The sequence below is a fragment of the Phoca vitulina genome, unplaced genomic scaffold (assembly GCF_004348235.1).
Source record: "Phoca vitulina isolate PV1807 unplaced genomic scaffold, GSC_HSeal_1.0 scaffold91, whole genome shotgun sequence".
Lineage (NCBI taxonomy): Eukaryota > Metazoa > Chordata > Mammalia > Carnivora > Phocidae > Phoca > Phoca vitulina.
Window position 1 is genome coordinate 2,420,844 of NW_022589794.1, and position 22,632 is coordinate 2,443,475.

The following is a 22,632-nucleotide window of genomic DNA, read 5'->3' on the forward strand; positions in this document are numbered from 1 at the left end:
GGGTTTGCCCTGGTCCCGTGGACGGTGCGGTGTTGTTCGCATGTATCTGCTCTCTCTGCCCTGGCTTCTCAAAGCCGTGTGAGCGCTGGGCTGTGTTCGGCCCTTCCGAACGAGGGGAGCGGCTGCTCCACGTCCTTGGGCTCGAACAGGTCTGCAGCTTGTGCGTCCTGTGACGGGGCGACCTGCGGCCATGGGGGGCGGGTCGGTGCGCTGCAGGCGCGGCCAGGGGGTGAGAGCGTGGGCGCAGCCCCCACGAGGCACGTTGCGAGAAATGCAGGGCACATGGCGTGCCCCCCGTCACTTGTCAGGTTGGCCAAGGTGTGTCGCTTGGGTCAGCACCGCGAGATGGGTGATCTCCCGCCCTCCCGGCCGGCGCAAAGCCGCACAGCCTTCTCGGAGCCAGGCGGACGGTGTGGGGCTCCACCGCTCCCCCCTGGAGCCGCGCACACGTGCAGCCGCATGGTGGGTCACTGGGTTGTGCGGGCGCCGTGCTGCTGGGCGGCGCCGTCCTGAGCGGCCATCGGCTGGACTGCACGGCGCCCATGAGCGCGCTCAGGACGGGATGTGGTGGCACAAGCAGGACGGCCGCCGGAAGCAGGCGGCCAGCCCGTGCGAGCCCACATGCGCGCACACCGAGAGGGCCTGGAAGGAGGTGCAGCGTGGGGTTGGCGGACGGGTTTCCTCGGCAGTGATGCAGCGGAGCACACGCGGACTCTCCGGGACAGTCGGGTTTGGTGCTGAGATCACGGCAGAGAGCAGCGCTCCCAGGAGGCTGAGAGCCTGTCTCGGGCCTGTGCCCTGCTCCCTCAGCCTTACTCCCGGGCCTTTTGCTGTGAAGGCCCCGGCATTGCCTGAGGGTACAGGACCGAGCACACGTCCCTCCCCAGGAAGACTCTGTGTTCTCCTGGGGCCTGCGGGTTGAGCTGACAGTCCACGTCAGGTGGGAGCTGCCGTTTTCCTCTCGTCAGTGAGGCCTGGCGAGTGCAGAGTGGGGGGCGTCTGTGATCAGTAAGCGAGACACGGCCAGACGTGTGCTCCTGGCGGGTAGGCGTCAGAATGTGCCCCAGCTGTGCCCGCTTTGACCACGGGGGCCAACCTGAGAGCTTTGCTTCGTCCCAGGAGCTGATGAGGAGTTTCAACAGAGACCGGAGGATTTTCTGCGCAATTCTGTCGACGCACAGCCGCGCCACGGGCGTGAGCCTGGTGGAGGCCGACGCGGTGGTGTTCTATGACAATGACCTGAACCCCGTGATGGACGCCAAGGCCCAGGAGTGGTGCGAGCGGATCGGGAGGCGCAAGGACGTCCACATCTACAGGTGAGGGGGGCGGGCGCGACACGGGCTCGGTGGAGGCGTGGGGACAGGAGGTGCTGCTGGAGCTCAGGTGCACGCTGCAGCTTGTTCCAGAAGTTTCTGCTGCATCGTTTGTTTTTTCTGAGGCAGACTGCTTGCTGCTCTCTCTGTTCTTTCTTTAGGCCCAACATTTGCTCAGTTTATAATTAGTTTGCTTGAAACTGATCGAATTACGTTGCTTAGACCCAGCTTGCTGTGCACTCGACACGTGTCTGTCGTGCTGCTTCTGCGGCACCTGACCCTCAGAAGGGCGGTTTGTATTTCAGTGTTTCCGTTGCTATCTGGCGTGAGTTGTCTGTCAGTAAGATAATGACTGAAAGACCTCAAATCCGTGGGCACTGCCTCTGGACACAGAGGACCGCTGGCCCCGCACATGACCGAGGAAAGCGGAGGAGCCTCTCCCGGGTATTTCTGAACTTGCTGAAGCATCTGGCATGGTGGTGTGATAACAGCGGGTCTCCAATATGTGCCAGCACCCGACGGCCCTGCCCCCCGTGTGTGCTGGCGTGTGCGCGGCGGGCACCGTGGGCGAGGCCCCCGCCTGTGCAGGTGACCACTTGCTCCTTCCATCGAGGCTGAATTTAAGTAGCTGTATTACTGCGTCTCTGAGGTTCGAGGAGAAGTATTCCTCAGAGATAGAAGTTAGTAACGTTTGCTGTATGTCTTCCCACGCGTCCTTCTAATTCTTTAATGGCTCACGCGACAGTCTCGTTAATCCCCTCTTCTCCCAGCCGCACATCGCGAGTTTGTCTCCGTGCTGGTAAACTTCAGGCTGTGTGCTGTGTATGTTGTGGGAGCAACGTTTTCCTGAGTGATGCTTTCAGCAGTTACTGAAATCGTTGACCCTTTAGCAGTTACTAGCCAGAAATGGGAAAACTATTTTACTCTTAGTAACCATAATCCACAACTCAGGAACAGTCTTGGCAATGAAGGTGCAGGATGTGTAGGAAACAAGAATCAAATTGTGCAAAACGTGGTAAGATGTGAGTTGGAGACTAAGCTGTGTTCTGGGACAGGAAGACCTGGTGCGTAAAACGTCCTCCGCCTGAAGTGATGTTAACATGCGGAAGAGTTTTCAGGAAAGCCGTCATGGGGGTTTGTGTATGTGTGTGCGTATGTACCCGTGAGTGGATAAAGTGGGTTTTATTTGTTCTTATTTATTTTCAAAGATTTTATTTATTTGAGAGGGAGACAGAGCGCACACACATACATGCACAAGTGGGAGGAGGAGCAGAGGGAGAAGCAGGGAGCCCGACGCAGGGCTTGATCCCAGGACCCTGCGATCATGACCTGAGCCGAAGGCAGATGCTTAACCAACCGAGCCACCCAGGCGCCCCTACAAATACCCTTTAAAAACCACTTTATCCAGGGGCGCCTGGGTGGCTCAGTCGGTTAAACGTCTGCCTTCGGCTCAGGTCTGATCCCAGGGTCCTGGGATCGAGCCCCACATCGGGCTCCCTGCTCAGCGGGAAGCCTGCTTCTCCCCCTCCCACTCCCCCTGCTTGTGTTCCCTCTCTCGCTGTGTCTCTTTCTGTCAAATAAATAAAATCTTTAAAAAAAAAAAAAGTGTATTTGGAGTGAAGGGTAGCTGATAACGGCCAACAGAAATGCTGACAAGGTTGCAGCGGAGAGGCGTGGGGGAAGGCTCGTCGTCGGGGGCGAGCAGTGAACAGCGCGAGCGTGAGCCAGCAGGGTGCAGGTCGTTTAATGCTTGTTGCTGACACCGTGGACCCTGAGGAAGAGCTGGGGTCGGAGTGCTGTGCCCGCTTTACGGCCCGAACCCCGGCCCCAGGGTTGAGCACGCAGGTGTAGAAACAAAGCAGCGGTCTCAGCGTAGTATTGAGGAGATGGTACCTGTGGCTTGAAGGCATTACTTTAGCCAAACAGGAAAGCTTGGAGGGAAGGAAAGGCAGACATACCTGATTGCAGTAAAATGAGAACTTAAGTTTTGGTTTTGCAAGAAAATTCCATAAACAAAGCTAATGCACAAATAATAGTTTGGGGCAATTATTAGCAATTCTCACAACAGACAGAGAGTTAGATAGCTCTTAGAAGTTGAGAAGAAAGGTAAATGAGCCCTTCTTTGAGAAAGTGGGGAGGCACCCGAGCGTCCGAACGGGCCAGTCCAGCTGCCCCCACGTTTGGTGGGACGCCCAGGCGCGGAGGCGGAGAGGAGGGAGCTGCACGTGTGATGGCCTTCGTTACGCGCCCAGATGGGACGGCAGTGGGCGCGGCTGCTGGCGGTGCTGGCCGCGGGAGCGCCTACCCCCGACCGGGGCCGTGGGGTGGTTGCACTGTTTTGACATCAGGTTGGCAGGGTCTGCTGAACTGGAGATTGTGCGTGCCCTTTTTCCCCAGCATTTCCCTCCAGGGAGCCCAGCCCGTGGCGTCACTGTAGCTTGTTCACACGGCACAGCGGGAGCCAGAGAACGCCCATGCTTGGGGTACAGCCATACCTGGGCATCGAGCAGCTGCTGGAACCGTGCCGCCAGGCCCCCCGCACCCCGACTACCCGTGGCGGTGTGCTTCCAGGCGCCCGTTCGTTACCGTGCGCATGTCTGTTTTGTAGGCTTGTGAGCGGTAACTCCATCGAAGAGAAGCTGTTGAAAAACGGAACCAAAGACTTGATCCGGGAAGTGGCCGCTCAGGGCAATGACTACTCCATGGCCTTCCTGACGCAGGTACCCGCCGGAGGCCTGCAGTCCTCCTGGTTGCTGCGTGGTGACGGGGGGCGGGGGGGCCGGCGCGTGCGGATGAGGAGCTGCTCGGCGGTTTCCCTGGGATGCAGTCTGACGCTCAGGTCAGGCGCTGGCCCGTTTTCAGCTGGACACTAATGTGCGTTTCGTGTGTAGCGGACCATCCAGGAGCTGTTTGAGGTATGTTCTCCCACCGACGACGCCGGCTTCCCAGTGAAGGCAGAGGAATTCGTGGTCCTCTCTCAGGAGCCTTCTGCTACAGAAATCATCGCACCCAAAATTGCAAGACCTTTCATTGAGGTGAGGACAGATCGCCTGCCCTGGAGGTCACAGAGGATTTGCTGCACCTGCTGTGGGCCCTGAGCACCCTGCCCGCTCTGCAGGCCCCCCTCGCCCAGCCCTGGCACACCCTGCCTGCCCGCTTTCTTTCTCTTACGGGCATTTTCATCTGGAAAAGCAGGTAAGCAGAGTGGAGAGTCTGAGGGCCTCAGGCACCTGCTGCCCAGCTCAGCGGCCATCCCTGTCCTATCGGCTCTTCCCGAGCCACACTGCCTCCCCTGAGCCGTAGCGGGCGGCTGGTGGCGTGGAGCGCCTCGCCTGTCCTGTCTGCCCGGCCCGGCCCGGCCCCACGGCCTGCTGTCTCGGCTCCTGTCTGAGAGGCGCCCTGTGTGCGAGTGCAGGTGCACACCGCGTCTGAGGACAGTGCAAAGGAGGACATGAACGATGTGGTTAAATAAAACACTGCCTCTTACACGTTAAACGCGCGAGCTAGAGGTGCTAGATTACGTGGCTCGTGCAGTACCGCTTTTGGGTAGCGCTGCTGTGTAGACGCACCGTAGACCCGCTGTCGGGGCCACGTGCCCTCCTGCCCTGCCTCGTGGAGTAGCCTGGCTACAGCTCCCCCCAGGACTCCCCCTGCCCCTTGGCCTGCCTCAGGGCGGGGGTTTCCCCCTCCTTCCTGGGTGTCGGTTTCCGGGCTCTTGGCCTTGTAGGGACCCCAGTGTCCTGGGCCTCTTCCTGCGCCCTTGCCCGTGGTAGAAGGCTGCACTAGGTCCCCTGTGGTGCCTCTCCAGCCCCGTCTCCGTCCCCGCGCCCTTGGTGAGGAGGACTTGCCGCAGCCTTGGCTGATTTAAAAGTTCTCATTTGGTTGAGAAGTAATAAATGCGTGAGGTAAAGCCTTCGAGAATTTATCATGGAAAGCAAGTGTCCCTCACCAGACCCTCGCTCTCTGCTCAGCGATGACCACTTGATGCGGTTCCTCCTGCCTCCCTCCTGGAGTTTCCCGTGTACGATGACCCCACACACAGACACCTTGTGGCTCCCTCGGCATCCGGAGGGACAGATAGATCAACCCTGTTCTTTTAAAAATAGGTGTTAGTGCGCGAGGTTAAAAAGAAAAAGTCAGTTGTCTCCCAGAAATGATGATCTCTCCACTGAAAGTCTCGCACGTGTCCTGGGAGAGAGAGGAGTGGCAGGAGGGTGTGTGCTTGCGGAACGTGGTGTTCCGCGTGCGGTTGTCTTGGGGACACGTGCGTACCACATGGAGCGGCATGCCGGCTCAACACACAGGCGCTGTCCACGTGTGTTTGTTGAATGTCCTGCCGTGTGTCGGGCGTGTTCTAGGCAGGAGGGACCTAGTGTTGACTAAAACACGTAGTGTGGCCCCGTCCCCCCCGCCGTGCAGCCTACGCTCCAGTAAGAGGAGAGACTGGAGGCTAGCGGACGAGTAGAACACGGGCTGTCCTTACTGCGGTGGCGAGCAGTGCTGAAGGCCCCCGCACACAGCGCACGATGTCCCGGGAGGGGCGGCAGGGTCAGCAGGGGATGGGGGGTAAGGGAGGTGGGGCCTGGCCGCGTTCTTAAAAACGGCCCTCTGGCTCTGTGCCGAGTCTGGATTGTGGGGGCCGGAGCAGAGGGCCGTGGCGGGCGTGGGCAGAGCCGCCACGCACGGAGCAGCGGTACCAGGATGGCGTCCTGATGTCCGGGGCGCCGGGGACATCTCCAGCAGGGGTGATGCTCTTCAGAGGATTCGTGCAGGAAAATGGCTTTTGGTGAAAGTTTCGTTGAAGCACAAGAACCTCCTGAGAAGCACCCGCGTCGCAGAGAATCAGCTAGAGAGGGCGCTCCAGGGAAAGCCCCCAGAAACCGCCTTCCCCCTCACCACTCCCGTTCCCCAGGGCTGCTCTTCTGCCTCCTGACCACCAGCATGGGGCTGCCCGTGCGGGTCTGGCTTCTGGTTGACGCTCCGCTCCTTGGGTCATCGTGATTTCCTCCTCCGGCCCACCATCTGTGTTTGAGCCGTGTGTCTGTGACTATCTTCTATGTGTCTCTTGGCAGACGCACCGATGCATCTCTGCTAACGTTTGGGTAGTGCACCTTAGGGTGGGGCCCTGGGGTCATCAGGGAGCGTGCGTGTGACCCACCGGGGCTGCCAGGCCATTTTCCAAGCTGGCCAAGCCTCTCCATCCTCTGTCAGCCACATAGGACTTGAGACGTGGGGTGTCGTTCCCAGCAGTGTGTTGGCGGACGTCCCCGTGTCTCTGGTTGGATTTGCCTTTGCTGTCGGCCCATGAATTTGTGTCTCTGCACGTCCGTAGCAGAAGTGTGTGCTCACGTCTTTTCCCCTTGTTTGGTTAGCCGAGCTGTTGCTTTTCCTCAGCGGTTTGTTGGCGTTCTTTCTGTGTCCTGGACGGATACGTGTAGGATACCTCCCTGTGTTCTGCAGTCTGCCTTCAGGGAGCAGGGGCTCTGGATTCTGAAGCCGCCCAGTGGCCCTTCTTTACCATGGTTGCTGAGAGACGTTCTCCTGGCCCCGGGTCGTCAGGACGTCCTCGCTTCTTTTCCTCTGGCTGCTTCAGTGTTTAACCTTTGTACTTAAACGTGCGGTCTGTGTGTAGTGTGAGGTCGGGTTACGTTTTAAAATTGCCGATTTTGCCAGGTCGCCAAGAAAAGAGGTTGTGCAGCTCATAATCGACACCTGGTAACCGGAGACCGTGGGGTTGTGCCCGATGCGCGGGTGTGCGCTCCACACCCACCCGCGCCTGTCAGGCCTGAGCCCCGGGCTGTGGGAAGGCGCCTCCTTCCTTCCACTGGTGTTTCTCGATCCGCGGTGGCGCCGACTGTCTTACACGCCTGTCGTCTGCGGGCTCGGCTTTGGCAGCCGTGGCGTGGGGTCGTTTGTCTCCTGTTAACGCCGCGGACAGCGGCCTGTGTCTCGTGCACCGTGAGACTCGTTCTCGTCCGTCAGAGCCGTGGCTGCGATGCGTGTTGGTTTGATGTTGAACGAGGTGCCCCGTCCCGCTCTGTGCTCAGGGTCGGGAGCTTCGTGGGATGGCAGCCCGTGGCTCTCCCCCGGGGCTTTTGACCCCCGGGGCCCTGGCCCCCCCCCCCCCCCTCCCCCCCCCCCCCCCCCCCCCCGTGCTTCCTTGTCCGGGCCGAGCGGGGCGTGAACGAGAGCGCGTCAGCACTGGGGGCTGCGCGTGCAGTGACGCGGCTCTCGCTGGTGCTACGTAGGGCGGCTCCTTCTCAAAACCCCGTAATTTAAAAATACGTGAAAGTAATACGAACACGTAATCTCTTAGGCCCTCAAGAGCATCGAGTACCTGGAGGAAGACGCCCAGAAACCCGAGGGGGAAGCCGTGCTGGGGTCGTCCGGCTCTGACAGCCCGAGGTGGAGCGAAGAGCCGACGCAGCTGGAGGAGTTAGCGGACTTTATGGAACAGGTGTGGGAGCTTTCGCTTCTGTGCTTCGGCTTCGTTTTTTTCCATACACCTTGATGTTTTAAACATTTGTCCCTTCTGTGAAATTTTGCTTGGTCGCTGAGTAAGAACGATCCTTTCTTGGTTCAAGTGTTGGCGGGGGTTGTACGAGGACCTTAACTTTCGTTAACTTGCTGTTAACCCTGTTCAAACAATGATTTTTGAAACAGCTTACACCCATTGAGAAATATGCTCTGAATTACCTGGAATTGTTCCACACGCCTACTGGCCCCGAGAAAGAGGGGAACAGCGAGGTAAGGGCGGGCTCAGCTTTCAGAGTCAAATTTGGCCTGAAGTAAATATGACTTGCATGGAATTAAAGGTATAAAAACCAAACCCACCAGTGTAGAAACAGATTGAAAGTGGAGCAGCTCGGTGCTTGATGGAGGGTTATGTGTTGGGGGCGGGCAGGGGTCCAGGGCACGTGGACCCGTAGCTGGGATGGCTCGTGACAGCACGAGCCAGGGGCGGGCTGGGTCGCGGCGGGTGGGGCCTGCTGCGGCCGAGTCTCAGGGCCCCTCTCCGTGGCCTTGCCACCAGGATGCCGTACTGACCGCCGTGAGGGAGTGGGAGGCCCGGAACGCCAGGGCCCTGCGGGAGAGGGAGACTCAGGCACTGCAGGAACGGGAGCAGGAGCAGCTTCTCACCTACACGCGGGAGGACGCCTACAACGCGGTATGCGGGGCCCAGCATCCCGTGCGTTTCCGCGGGACGAAGCTCTTCTCCAGGTCTGACAGCCGTCGTGTGATGCTTGACCCTTGGTTGCACATTTCTGGTCACACTTGGGCTTTTCCCCGAATGTGGTTAAATGGTGTCGTAGGTACTTTGAAGACCTACTAAGCACACAGGTAGATAGCTGGTGCATCTGAGGTCATGCCGCACTGAAACGCTGCCCCTCCCCTGCAGGAGTACGTGTGTGAAGGTGCCGACGGGCAGATGGAAGTCATGCCGGTGAGCACCCGTCTCCCTGAGTGTCGGGGTGGCTGCCCTCCCCGAGGCGCACAGCTCACGGCTCTCCCTTCTCCACGCAGCTCTGGACACCGCCCACGCCCCCCCAGGATGACAACGACATCTACGTGGACCCGGTCCTGTGTCTCACGTACGAAACCACGCCCATCCCAGAGTCCAAGCTGCCTCCCGTGTATGTGAGGAAGGAGCGCAGGCGGCACCGCACGGACCCGTCAGGTGCGCACCCTGCGGCCAGGCTTGCGTGTCCGCTCGCTTTGTGCTCACGGGCGGGGGGGAGCGTTAGGCTTACGGTCCGCTTGGCGTCAAAGCAGGAGAGTAGGTGTGTGTCCACTGAGGCTCCTTGGTGACAGGCCTCCTCAGGTGTCCTTCTTGTCCTCGTTTCCTCGCTCGCGGAAGCAGAGTCCCCGTTCGTTGACAGCCTCGCTGAGAAAAGCTCTCTGTCCAGTTGCAGGCAGGAAGAAGAAGCAGCGTCACGGGGAGCCGGTCGTCCCTCCTCGCTCGCTGTTTGACCGTGCAACACCTGGCATGTTGAAAATGCGACGGGAGGGGAAGGAGCAGAAGAAGAACATTTTGTTGAAGCAGCAAACACAGTTTGCCAAGCCTTTGCCGACTTTTGCCAAACCAGCGGCTGAGTCGGGCCCAGACAACCCTGAGTGGCTCATCAGCGAGGACTGGGCTCTGCTGCAGGTGAGCACGGCCCCCAGTCCACGTCCTGTCCCCTCCTGTCCATGTCCTGTGGTCTCAGTCCTCGGGGGAGTGTGTGCACTTGCGGATGCAGCTCGTTGACCCGTGGTACCTGAAACCCGGTCCCGTAGGCCGTGAAGCAGCTCCTGGAACTGCCTCTGAACCTCACCATCGTGTCCCCGGCCCACACGCCCAACTGGGACCTCGTCAGCGACGTCGTCAACTCCTGCAGCCGCATCTACCGCTCTTCCAAGCAGTGCCGGAGCCGCTACGAGAACGTGCTCATTCCCAGGGAGGAGGGGAAGGTGAGGGCAGACCCCTTCCACTCGCGCGACCGCAGAACTCCAGCCCCAGGGCCTGGTGGAGGCTGGCGAAGTAGTGGCCCCGGGCCTGAGATGTTGCCTGACGTGCCTGGAAAATTCCGGGTGCCGTCTGGAGGCTCCCGTGCCACCTGAGGGCTTGGTCCTGCCTTCATTTCATTTTTCTTCCTTTTGTTTCTTAAGACGGTGTCGAGTGAATGAAAGGGTCTTTGTTTGGCTCCCTTGGCTTATTTGGAGAGAAGTCCTGTGCCGTTGTTCTGGGCTCCCACCAGGCCTGTCGGCTGCCACGGTGCTGGGACCAGCTCTGGACCCTGGTCCCGGTTGACCGTGCGCATTGCATAGGCCGAGTGCACAGAGGCTGGGTACTCGGTGTCTTTCCCAGGAAGCCCGCAGTGGCAGCAGCCTGACCCCGCGAGAGCCAGCCCCGCGGACAAGTGCATCTGCCGTGCGGTTTCCACCCGCGAGCCTCTTGCTCCTCTTGGTCTGAGAGGGTCTGTTTCTGTTTGTCCCTCTGCTGTCTTCACCGCTTCCCTTTCTCGCCACTTGCCCATCTGCCTGCCCTCCGGAGAACGTCCGAGTCCTGTGCACAGAAGGGGTGCATGCGTGGCGGGCTGCCGGCGTCGACAAGGGTCCCCCGGAGCCCGCTGCCTATGACAGACGGCGCAGGGCAGATGCAGCAGAAGCACGCACGCGGGGCCCAAATGCGAAAATCACCGCTTCTGTCATCATCTGTTTTCGTGTTCCTAAAAACGTTTGTCTTAAAGCATTTATTTGCTTTTTGTTTAAGAACAAAAAAAGCAAGTGTTCCTCACGATACCACTTGTGGTGCCTTCACCAACGAGGCTCCGTGGAATCTTCCGTCTGGTCTGTTGCGTGTTGGAAGCACGTGTAGCGGCAGCCGTAACACTAATGTGGAAAAACATAAAGCTGAAGCTCCGTCTTCCGTCATAGGTCAGGGAGAAGCTGATCCAGAGAGAAAGGCAGAAGCGCATTTATTAGCTACAAAGGGGACGTAGTGGATGAGTTGGCAAGCAGCCGTGCAGAAGGCCACGTGATGGGGTCAGAGCCAGCCGGGAGGTTGGTGTTTGCAGACACGTGCTGGCTGCCGCGTGTGGGGTGGGACAGGGCAGGAGCCCCCTCCCTGCCGACCACGATCTGGGCTCACCGTCGGGCAGTTGTGTGACCTGCCTGCTCTTATTTTTGCTCTGCCTTTTCTCCTTCACTTTTCTGGGCCACGGGAGTGCTCACAGACGCGGTCCCCTGTTAGTGACCCGCCTGTGCCGGTCTTGTCGGTCTGAGTCTCCTCTGACGTGCTGTCCTTGATAGGAAGTCTTCACTTAGCGCAGACGACGTAGGAAGGCGCGTATGCACAGCCCTCCCGTGCGCGGTTCCTACTGTGGAGCAGTTTCCATCCCGCACGCTGTCTTTGAGTCCCAGTTACGGGGCAGTCGGGGCCTGGAGATGCAGAGGAGGGTCCCGGGGAGCCCTGTGGCCCAGCCGGGACTCGGTGGCTGACCAGCACGCTTTACACACAGCACCACGGGACTGGAGTGCTGTCCCTGAAGTTCTGTGGGGCACTGAGGTGTCCTGGGAGCGAGCAGGTGCTTGGCTTAGCTGTAGGATTTAGGCTGCAGAGATTACCCGGCACAGGTGACGCCGTGAAGCCCCGAGAACGAGCTCCCAGCCACCCAGCGCCTCTCCCCTTCCCTGTGCCCTGTGGGCGGAGGCCTGTGGGAGGGCAGCCGCGGCTTGCTCCGGGCTCTGTCGCTGCCGGAGGTGCGCTGGCTCGGCCTCGCTGCCGTGCGACCCTGGGCACTGTGCCGGCGCAGGCGGGGAGTCCTGCTCTGGGTGACCGCGGGGTCACGCGAGGTGACGTGTGGGGAGGAGCAGCGTCTGCAGGCGCTGGGCGGCAGTGACGTCGCGACTCGGGAGGAGGCCGCCGGGTTCAGTCTGGGACGTTTGAGGTCAGGCCTGCCCACGAGCCGCCGTCTGATTGACATGCTGCTGCCTTGGGTTTTGTCTCAGAGTAAGAACAACCGGCCCCTGCGCACAGGCCAGATGTACGCCCAGGACGAGAACGCCACGCACACGCAGCTGTACACAAGCCACTTCGACCTGATGAAGATGACGGCCGGCAAGAGAAGCCCCCCCATCAAGCCTCTGTATGTTTCCCGCGTCCTTCCCGCCCCCCCCCGAGACGAGCTGGCGCTGGGCCGCCGGCCGCACGGCGCGTCCGTCACGCGGCCTTCTGCGGCAGCGCTTTCTGGTCTGCTAACGGTTGTCTCCCCTCCCGCGCTGCAGGCTCGGCATGAATCCCTTTCAGAAGAACCCCAAGCACGCCTCCGTGTTGGCAGAAAGGTAGTTTTGTATTTTCCACTATTGGAAACGATCTCATTTTAGTGTGGTCCGCGAATCGTGCAGTCTGTGCGTCCAGGCCGGGCCAGCGGGGGGCCGGCGAGTGCCATGTGTCGTTGCCGTGGCGAGGGTCTGTCCCTGCCTGCAGGCCGCAGGGGACACAGGCAGACGTGACGGGACTGTGGGAGAGGCTGTGTCCTTTTTCTAATCTGCTGTGTGTTTTATTGGTTCTGCCTTAAAATTAAATCCAGCACGGGGGTGAGCATACTCGCTTTGAGACTGAGTGAGAGCGAGAAGAGCACCGACAAGAGGATGGGCAGGGAGACGCTGGGTGTGTGAGCAGGTGCCGTGGGCCGACTTGGGAGCTGAGTGTGGGGTGTGCGGGTGTTTGCCGCACACTCCCTGTGCTTTCGGGTGTTTGCTTCATGACGAGGTGGTGGGAACCGCACGTCTAGATGAAGCCCGGGCGCTCGTCTGGCTCAAGCCTTCATGGTTGCCCAACGGAGGGTCTGCAGTAGACCGAGGGCCCTGCTTTCTCCTTACTTGCTCTCAGTGTGGCCCCCAGCGGGGTGCATCTCTGCTGAGACCCCCGACCGCCTCTCCCGGCCACCCTGAGGTGGCCCAAGGCCTGTGCTGCCCATCCGACTCTGGGGGCCTGGACTCCGCAGGATGCTCCCTGCCTCACGGCCGTGCCCTACCACTCAGGCCTGGGACGGTCTTCCTGGACGTCTGCGTGGCTCGGGCCCAGGACCCCCTCACACGTCCCGTTCCCCACCTTGTGGACAGTTGCACCCTGGCCGTGTGTTTCTCTTCACAGCACGGATAGTCTTCGCGTTCTTTGCTCGAGTTGTGTGGTGTCTGGCTGCCTCTGGGTGTAGGGGCTCTGGGTCCTGGAGTATGGAGCGGGCGATGGTGTGTGTTTGTGGATGAAATCAGCGGATTGTTTCACCCAGCTGGCATCTATTGGCAGGCTTCGTGCCTGCCGCCCTGCTGGGCTCAGCAGTTGAGCAGCGAGCAGAAGGCCGTGTTCTTGTTTTCATACCTGCGAGACGCAAACTCAGAGTAATCTTACAGAGGTCGAGGATCCATCCTGCAGGTGGATGGAACAGTCTGGCGGAACCCAGGGCGAGCGGGGCCTGGCGGGAGGAGACAGGGTGTTCCTGCTGGATCACCCCAGCGTGAGGGGATGTTGGGTTGGTCATCATGGGTTTGCAGTGTGTGGGGCCAAGGAAGAGGGTTACAAGGCAGGTCCACAGGACAAGCACAAGGGGGCCCGGGGTTACACCTCCAAGGTGGGGGAGCAGGCAAGCAGGGAGGCAGGTACACTGGGGGCACCGTGCTGAGGAGGCTGAGGGCCTCAGTGGGAACAGGTTCAGTGTGAAGCCCAGCTGGGGTGAGGTGGACAGAGGCTGTGAGGTGAGCGCAGGCCTGCGGCGTCCTGGGGGCTCAGATTGGTTTCTGTGTTTGGCTCAGATTGGAGGGATGGATCCCACGTGGGCTGGTGGACATGACTAGAAGGTGGAGAGACGAGGGGAGAAGAGAACTGGGCATGTGGGTCCACAGCTGGGTGGGGACTCAGCCTTCTGCAGTCTGGGTGTCCTCTGAGGGTCTCGAGGTGGCAGCCAAGGGTGAGGGTGTGAGGGTCCATGAGGAGTCAGGGGCCAGGCCTTGCACCAAGGAGGAAGAAGTGACGCCGGGTGGCCTGGGTGGGGGGCCTTGCTGTGCATGGGGTGGGCTTTTCTCTCGTCAGTGGAGACAGTTGGGCCCCATGTGGAGCTGGCAGACCAGGGGAGCCTGGGTGTAGCTTTGCCGAGTGCGATGGAGTGAAGGGAGCATTGGTGCGGGAAGGCCTGGGTGTTCATGTGGGAGCGGGGGCGCAGTGGGGCATCTGGGCAGACGGACGTGGTTGATGTCAGAGAATGGTGAGGAGCCAACCAGGCGAGCTGGGATGGGGGGGTGCTGACGTGCAGCAGCAGGAGACAGGTATGGTGCCCAGGGGAGGCCCGGAAATGGGGATGGTGTGCACGAGGTTTTAAGCAAAGCCAGGCTCTCTGGTAGCAGTCAGAGTGCTGGGTAGGTCACAGTAGTCTGGGGGGGGGGGACCCACCCACCCTCCCTCTGGGCTTTGCTGGTCAGCCTCTGCGCCCAGGAAGCCTGGTGCCACGGGAGGCGGCCTGGGCCCTGACATCAGTCCTCACGGACATGGGGGCATCTGGCAGGCTGGAGTGGGACCTGGGGACACGGGGCTACGGACCGCTGCTGGGAAGAGGACTGATGCTCCGCTGCAGAGGGAGGGGAGGCCCGGCTTGGAGCAGGTGGTCAGTTTGGTGGGCTGGGTGGGAGGGGGCGGGTGGTTCACTGTGAGGTGCACCCACACACATTTCGGGGCACCTGATATCCCAGGCACTGTCCTGGGTGCTGCTGTGGTGGACCAGGCCCAGACCTGCTTTCTGGAAGATTCTGTGTTGAAAGGAAATGGGAGACATGGTCTTGGACGACCTGGCAGCTTTTGTCTTTGTGGAGAGGCTTGATGGGAACTGCTTCCTAGCACCTAGCAGCTGGGGGGCGAGAGCTTTGGGTTTCTGGAGCGTTCCGTCCCTCAGAGCGCGTCCGTTTTATTTTTGTCTCTGCTGTTGTCTTTCAGCGGGATCAACTACGACAAGCCGCTGCCTCCCATTCAGGTCGCGTCTCTCCGAGCAGAGCGAATCGCCAAAGAGAAAAAGGTGTGGGTGCCGGGCCTGGACGTGGCCGGGGTGGCGGGCTCGGCGGGCTCCTCCCCACGGCGCCTCTCCTCTCCGCTTCTGCAGGCGCTGGCCGACCAGCAGAAGGCACAGCAGCCGCCCGTGGCGCAGCCCCCGCCGCCCCCACCGCAGCCGCAGCCCCCGCCGCCCCAGCAGCCGCCCCCGCCGCTGCCCCAGCCCCAGGCGGCCGGCAGCCAGCAGCCTGCGGGGCCACCAGCCGTCCAGCCGCAGCCCCAGGCGCAGCCCCAGGCGCAGCCCGCGCCGCCCCCGCCGAAGGTGCCCCCGGCGATCACGACGGTGGGCAGCGCCGCTGTGCTGGTGAGAGGGTGTCCCTCCCTGGCGCGGGCGCCTGTGGGCACGCGGGGCAGGGCGGTCTGTTCAGACGCAGCATGTCTTCAGCAGCGGCAGCGGCGGCGGGCCCTGCCTCTCCCGGGCGGGAGGGCGCCTCACCACGCTCTGCCCGCTCCGGGCTCTTGCCGCCTGGGTCGGTTAATGGCGGTTTGGGCGGTGGAGGCGCCCAGGGAGTTTGGAGCTCGGTGGGGTTTGTGGGGTGTCGTCGTCACGTCACCCTGCAGAGCGAGTACCGTCCGCACCAGTGTGCGAGCTTCTCTCACAGCTGGTGCGTGCATGCTCTTGCACACACGTGTGCATGGATCTTCGGTGCCCGTTGGAGAAGGCGGTAAACCGAGCGCACAGGAAAGGGGCAGAAAGGCAGACTCGTGACGTCACGTGGCCTGTGCTGCGTGCGCCCGTGTCCGTGTGACACGGACCTCGGAGCCCCCGTGGGGAGGACGCCTGGGGCCTGCAAGGGGAAGCCCGCTGCCAGCCGGCCGGGGGCCTGGTCCGTCCTCACTTGCGGTTCCGTCTGCCGCAGCGGGATGGCCGTGGGGCCTGGGCAGCCTGACTCTGCAGTCAGAAAGCCGCTCCCTCAGCCGCTGCTTCCGTGGCCCCAAGGGCACCGTGGTGGACGGCCAGGGAGGGATTCTGCGTGGAGCACCATCGCCCTGGGCGGCAGCCTGAGTGACGGGAGTCTGTGGGCAGAGAGCAGGCCACAGCGAGCACAGAGGCCCCAAGCCTGGTGTTGGGGGTGGTCAGGAGAGCCTGTGCGGGGCGTGGGGGCGGGGGTCGGTGGGGGTCGGTCTGTGTGGCCGCGTCACCAGGCATGAGTGTGGATGTGATTCTGATGAAGTGGGGACACTTGGAGGCTTTGTGAAGGGGAGAGCTTGCGCTCCGGTTCACATGGTGTTCTGTGTTCAGCAGGCCGGAGCCATGAAAACGTCCGTCCCAGGGACTAGCATGCCGACGGGTAAGAAGCCTGAGATGCCCCCCGTCAGAAGCCATGCTTCCCCCGGGCTCCTGCCTCACAGTTCTCTCCCCGTAGGCACGGTGAGCGGGAACGTCATTGTGAACACCATCGCAGGGGTCCCTGCCGCCACCTTCCAGTCCATCAACAAGCGCCTCGCTTCGCCCGTGGCGCCAGGAGCCTTGACCGTGAGTTGGCCCTGCTCCTGTGACCTAGGGCCCTGTGAGAGTCGTTTGTCTGGTGTTTGGGTTTTTGTTTTGTTTCGTTTTTACTTTGTTTAGTCTTGACACCCAACGTGGGGCTTGAGCTCATGATCCTAAGATCAAGAGTCATGTGCTCCCCCGACCGAGCCTCCCGGGCGCCTTGAAAGTTGTTTGCGTTGTAAAGAGATATCCCAGCAGTGCCGAGAGTACTGACACAGGTTGACTTTCCTGAGACAACGTGAACGTCCAGGAGTTCGGGAAATGGCTTGCACGGTGCGCTCGTGAGGGTGTGTGTGTTGAGACCCCTGCCCACGGCGGTTCTCGGAGGAGGAAGGCAGGGTGTGAGGGGCGTCGCGGCCTGCATGGCCGGGTGCTGTACGTGCCGCATGACAGGTTTGCTTGTGGGGGACGTGGGGATGCAGAGATGGGCGCCCTTGGGGGGGCACCGCATGGGGGGTGGCATGGCGTCCACAGGGGCCGGGGTGCTGTTGCGTGCATCGCCAGAGCGCGCCGGGGCCGCGTGAGGCGCATCCAGACCCGTGTGCGGGAAGCAGGGAGGTGCCAAACCTGGGCAGAGCCATCCGACCCTCTGAGCGCAGAACCAGAGCAGACCTTGGCACTCACTGAAAGGCGCACCCCATGTCCAGCCACCTCCTCGTCTTTGGTGTTCCCCATAAATGACAAAAATAAATAGCTACGGTTAAGGAGATGAAACATACGTCTCCTCTTCCAGTTTAGTTATGTATCCGAAGGCAGCATGTGCCCTGTGTCCCTCCCTGCTGGGCTCCGGAAAGTGTCTTTTCTACAAAGGTGGTGTTGTAGTAATCGAGACAGGGTGGCATCGGCAAGAGGACGGGCACAGCTCCATGGAATAGGATACAGGGTTCAGCAGTAAACCCCCGGGTACGTAGTTAGCTGACTTTCGTTAAGAGTGCTGAAGGAGTGCCAGGAGAAAGGATTGTCTTCCAACAAGCAGTGCTGGAAGGACGACGTCGCCACATGCGGGACTGGGAACCGTGGTCTGTAACTGGCACTGGGCATGAAGAGTCCCTCAAGGTGGATCGTAGACCTAAGTGTAAAACCCAGAACTACAAGACTTTTAGAAGAAAATCGCAGTAGAACATCTTTGCTTCCTTGGTTCAGGCAGAGATTTTCTAGGATCCTAAAGCCCTTGAATCGTGAAAGAAAAATTGGTAGGTTAGTCTTCATCAAAATCAACGACATCTGCTGTTTGAAAAATAGGAAGAAAATGGAAAGCATGGAACATATTTGTAGGATACATGTGACAAAGGCACAGTTTGCCGATTCATTGAGGATTCTTCAATAATAAGAAAATGTTATAAAACATGGACAAAAGATTTGCGCAGTTACTTCACCAAAGAGGCAATAGAGATGACAAACAAATGTGAAAAGATGTTCAACATTATTAGTCATCAGGGGAATCCCGTGAAAACCACGGTGAGATGGGGCTCCTGGGGGCTCAGTCACTTGCGTGTCCGACTCTTGGTTCCGGCTCCGGTTGTGATCTCAGGGTCGTGGGATCGGGCTCCGTGCTGGCATGGTACCTGCTTCAGGTTCTCTCCCTCTGCCCCTGCCGCCACTGAAAAAAACAGACAAAAGACCCACAGTGAGAAGCCACCACGTATCTCTGGGAGCGGCTTTAGGAACAGAAGCGTGGCCGTGGCAGACGCCGGCAGGGAGGCAGCATGGCTGGGGCCCACGTTGCTGACGGCTCGAAAAATCTTAGAGTCGCGTGGGAGGTCGGCCACTTCTGATAACTGTACACTTACTGGACAGCCTAGCACTTCCACGCCTGGGCTTCCCCCCAAGGGAAGCAAAAACATACCTCTGCACAAGGGAACAACGTGAGTGTGCCTGGTGGCTTTATTTATAATTACTAAGAAAGGAAACAACCCAGAGGGCCTTCCGCGGCCACGTGGACGCCATCTCGGACGACCCATCTGTACGGGGGACTGAGCTGCTGGGCTGAGCAATAGGGTGGGCGACTCTCAAACACACTTGGCTGTGATGAGAGTTCCGGAAGGCCTCGTGTGCTGCATGATTCCGTTTAATGTGGAAAGGCAAGATCGTGAGGACAGGAAACGGAGTGTGTTCTGTATCTGGATCATGGTGTCTGCCTTGGCCATCTGCGTTCGTGAACATTCATAGGTCCGTGTGCCTGAAGTGGGTGAGTTGTACTGTATGTAAATTATACTTTAATAAGTCTTGCTTTAAAAATTAGAATATTCTTAGGTAATGCAGCATATATGAGAAGTTTTTCTAGTGTGTGATTTAGGATTATTTTTCTTTGTACTTTGCAATAAACCACTTTTGATTCAGCCGTCTTAATAAATAACAGCAGCTCTTAGGTAGGCCTGTGACGTTACAAACGTTCTCTGTGACCGACACCATTCCTTGGGTGAGAGTGAAACGCCCAAATCATTGCACGTGATGTTTTATTTTGAAAAAGACCTATTTCTGCGTATGATATTTTTGGAAGATAAAGTAACTCATCCATGATGTATCTTTTAAGTAGCTCTTAGAGACAAGATACTCTAGCTGGTGATGTGGGCCTAGAAACTGGACTCAGACACTCAGCCGGCTTCCACAGGGCTCTTGTAGTCCTGGGGCTGGACCGGGAGAGGAGAGGTCCAGTACAGGGCAGGCTTTCTGGGCTTCCGCAGGACAGGACGACGTCATCCACACACGGCTCTTTGGCGTGGGGGAGGGTGTGGGCTGTCCGAGGCACAGCGAGCAGGTCTGTTTAGAGAGGCACAGATGAGCGTATTAGCAAAGTAGCGGTGGTTCCTGCACCCGCCGGGAGGCTCTGCGCGCTGTGTGTGCTCGGCTCCGGGAGATGCCGAGGCTAGCTGGTTGTAGAGTTTGGGTGTGCAGCTAAAGAGGATGGATTTTGTTTGCTAGGCAGCTGGGAGCCCTTGATAGTCTCGGAGCGGATTCAAGCAGAAAAGGGCAGAGTGAAAACCATTTTGGAAGTCCAGGAACAGATTTCTGTTTCTGGTGATAAGGTGAGGTGAGTTATACTACTTTCTTAATGAAACAGACTAAAATTATTGGATAAGAAAATTTTTAATCTTCTTAAAAGTTTTAAGGAGCTGACACAAAAGAATACATAAGGATTAGGGCAAAATCTAATAAGGATTAGGGCAAAATCTAAGGGAAGAAACCCAGAGAGAAAAACGGTGCACTGAGGCGGGGTCTGCCCTGGAGCACCTTTTACCTCATCTGGCTGGAGACTCCGGCTCGAGCTGGGAGCCCCGCAGCTGAGCCCTTGGGGCAGGGCTGAAGCAGAAGGGAAACCCGCCTGCCCTCCACCCTGGCGCTGAGCAGAGGGGACGGACTCCCCCTGCAAAGCCGTAGCCACACGTCGGCCTTCTGTCAGTTCGCAGCTGGAGCAGGCGCGGCCTCGAGTGGGCGGTGTTCCCGGGTGGGCGGCCAGAAGCAGGTGCAGGTGCTCTGGAGGAGCTCGCCTTCGACCTGGACTCCTCAGAACACCACGAGTGGTTTTCCAGCGTAGTGAGCGGCGTAGAGCAGGAAACAGCCAAGCACAGGAGGAAAGCGTGACAACAGCCTGCCTCCGCTTGAGGTAGTGGAGTTCGTGGGCACGGACCGTAAAGCAGCTGTGCTTCCTATTTCGTTTATTTTTAAGAAGTCTCCATGCCAGTGTGGAGCCCAGTGCAGGGCTCGAACTCACGACCCCAAGGCCAGGAGCAGCACGATCCTCTGACTTGAGTGCCGGGTGCCCCCCTTACGGTCTTCCTAACATTTTTTTTGTCTGGCTGAACTTACTGTAAGGATGAAGCGTATGACACACACAACATACAAAGTATGTGTTCGTCGACTGTGCCGTCAGGCTCTCCGGCCAGCAGTCGGCTGTTAGCAGTTAAGTTCTGGTCAAGAAACTTGTACTTGGATTTCCAACTGTGCGGGGGGGTTGGCGCCTGTAACCCCCACACGGTTCAAGGGTCGACCGTAGAGAACTTGTGAAAATGAAAGCTGTGGTTATCAGAATTGGAAAACATCCCTGGTACTGGGCTGTCCGTTGAGGAGAGAATTAGTGAACCGGAAGAGAAGTCAGGACACGTTTTCCCGAATGCGGCGCGGGGCGACAGCAGGGGCCGCATGGAAGAGCGCTGTGAGGTCGCGGAGGGCCGACTGGGACGATGGAGTGTGCGGTCACTGAGTTCAGATGGGGTGGAGGGCGGGCAAAGGCAGCATTGGAAGATGTGAGTTTTCCCGAACAGCAGTGACACCGAGCCATGTATACAGCAATCCCCACTGAGCCCAGTCCCGGACGGTGCCGACAGCAGAGGTCCGAGAGCAGCCGGGGGGCACGGCAGCTTCCTTCTGGGGGCTGGTGAAGCCGGGAGCCTCTGGAACGGCATCTGTGCTGAATGAAAGCAAATCACTGCTGACCCTGCTCCGCCTCTTTTGGAAATAGCTTGAAGAACGCGGGTACGCGGGTACAAAAGAACACTTCGAAGCAAACATGGGGTGGGCTGGCGGCAGGTGGGTCCATGCGAAAGGACACGCTTGAGGCAGAAGGTCTGAGAAGTGTGCACAGAGGCCGTGACGGCGGACGGTCGCCGCGGAGACTGACCTCACAGCAGCCGCGAGGGGCTCCCTGCGGGGCTGACAGCAGGAATGCGCCGCACGGGTCAGGGGCGTGTAAGCCCGCCAAGGGCCACGAAGCGGAGACGCTCTGCACTCTTGTTCAGGAAAAGTGCGAGACTTTGACAAGTACTCATGGTATAATGTTTTTTAAATCATTTATTTGAGAAAGAGCGTACGCGTGTGCACGAGCAGGGGGAGAGGTAGAGGGAGAAGCAGACTCCCCGCTGAGCAGGGAGCCCAACGTGGGGCTCGATCCCAGGACCCTGGGATCATGACCTGAACCGAAGGCAGACGCTTAACGACTGAGCCACCCAGGCGCCTCTCATGGTATAATTTTTAGATGAGCCATGAAAAGTGTAAAAAGAGTGTAACTTACAAACTTTGGGAGGGAAAAGTGAGGTGAGAAAAAAAATGCTGTGAGTGAAAGCAAGAAAGGCGATTGAAGATGCGTGGAGCCAGAGGGTTGAATGGGAAGCACAGAGTGCGATGCGGGAGTTAGCTGACCACGGGAGTAGGGACGCGCAGAAGGGCTGGGGGTGAACCAACCACACAGTCTGGAAGAACGTCCCGGCCGCCCGCACGGAGGGGCCGGCCGAGGCAGGTGGCACGCGCACCAGCCGTCTCGGAGGTGGAACCGGTGGGGTCCACGGTCGGAGTGGGACTGCGCGGCTATAGCTCCGAGGGTCGGTATGGGGCGCAGGGGGCAGTGGGGCTGCTCTGAGACACCACGAGACCTGTGCAGGCGGGAGAAGGGGTGGCCGAGAGCGGGAGCCTACGCTGTGTGTTTGGGGGGCAAGCACAGGGGTCTGCAGCGTAGTCAGAACCTCACGGCGTTCCTGGGGCCCAGACCGCCTCTCTCGTGAGGACAGAGAGGCAGGGCAGTGTTTCAGAACGGGAATGGGAGCATTGCCGTCTGAAACGGTTTTCTTCTGTGGTGACTGACCCACTCTGAAGCCCTTCCGTTCCTCGGGTTCAGAGACGCGTGTCCTCTTAGCTGGTGCGTGTGGAAGCCTTGAAGGATGGCGCAGAGTAACCTGACGACTTCCCCCGTTGCCTCTTGCAGACCTCTGGAGGCTCTGCTCCTGCCCAGGTGGTCCACACCCAGCCTCGTGCGGTCGGCTCGCCGGCCACAGCCACGTCCGACCTCGTGTCCCTGGCACCGACCCAGGGCGTTCGCGCGGTTACCTCCGTGACAGCCTCGGCCGTGGTCACTACCAGCCTGACCCCAGTGCAGACTCCGACCCGGTCTTTGGTGACTCAGGTGTCCCAAGGTAAAGGCAGGTGGTGTTTCCGGGTGAGGACACGGGCATGTGTCTGTCGTGGGAGGACGGGCGGGCCATGTGCGTGCGCAGCGTGACGGCGCCCCCTCTCCCAGCCACAGGGGTGCAGCTGCCCGGGAAGGCCATCACGCCCGCACACTTCCAGCTGCTCCGGCAGCAGCCGCCGCCGCCGCCGCCGCCGCCACCCTCTCAGGTGCAGGTTCCGCAGATCCAGGGCCAGGCCCCGTCACCAGCACAGATCAAGGCTGTCGGCAAGCTGACCCCGGTGAGTATGTCGTAGGAAAGCGCACACCCGCTGCGCGAGGCCCCCGTGTCACTCACTTGGAAGCACAGGTCTGC

General features: G+C 59.7%; 1 protein-coding gene and 1 non-coding gene across 5 annotated transcripts in view; both read left to right on the forward strand.

Annotated features, from left to right (window-relative positions):
• EP400 (E1A binding protein p400) overlaps positions 1-22,632 on the forward strand; it is a 97,160-nt gene that overhangs the window by 60,748 nt on the left and 13,780 nt on the right. For all 4 annotated transcript variants that reach the window (XM_032396306.1, XM_032396305.1, XM_032396307.1 and 1 more), the window contains 18 exons: positions 1,120-1,316; positions 3,922-4,033; positions 4,205-4,348; positions 7,630-7,770; positions 7,977-8,060; positions 8,347-8,481; positions 8,713-8,757; positions 8,838-8,991; positions 9,221-9,462; positions 9,591-9,764; positions 11,805-11,941; positions 12,081-12,137; positions 14,779-14,857; positions 14,942-15,193; positions 16,136-16,181; positions 16,257-16,366; positions 22,077-22,284; positions 22,389-22,558. In XM_032396306.1, the coding sequence (XP_032252197.1) occupies positions 1,120-1,316; positions 3,922-4,033; positions 4,205-4,348; positions 7,630-7,770; positions 7,977-8,060; positions 8,347-8,481; positions 8,713-8,757; positions 8,838-8,991; positions 9,221-9,462; positions 9,591-9,764; positions 11,805-11,941; positions 12,081-12,137; positions 14,779-14,857; positions 14,942-15,193; positions 16,136-16,181; positions 16,257-16,366; positions 22,077-22,284; positions 22,389-22,558 (2,487 nt within the window). The remainder of the gene's footprint in view (positions 1-1,119; positions 1,317-3,921; positions 4,034-4,204; positions 4,349-7,629; positions 7,771-7,976; positions 8,061-8,346; positions 8,482-8,712; positions 8,758-8,837; positions 8,992-9,220; positions 9,463-9,590; positions 9,765-11,804; positions 11,942-12,080; positions 12,138-14,778; positions 14,858-14,941; positions 15,194-16,135; positions 16,182-16,256; positions 16,367-22,076; positions 22,285-22,388; positions 22,559-22,632) is intronic.
• Positions 802-931, forward strand: LOC116626851. The gene has a single exon (XR_004298359.1). It is a non-coding gene; the product is annotated as a small nucleolar RNA SNORA49 (small nucleolar RNA).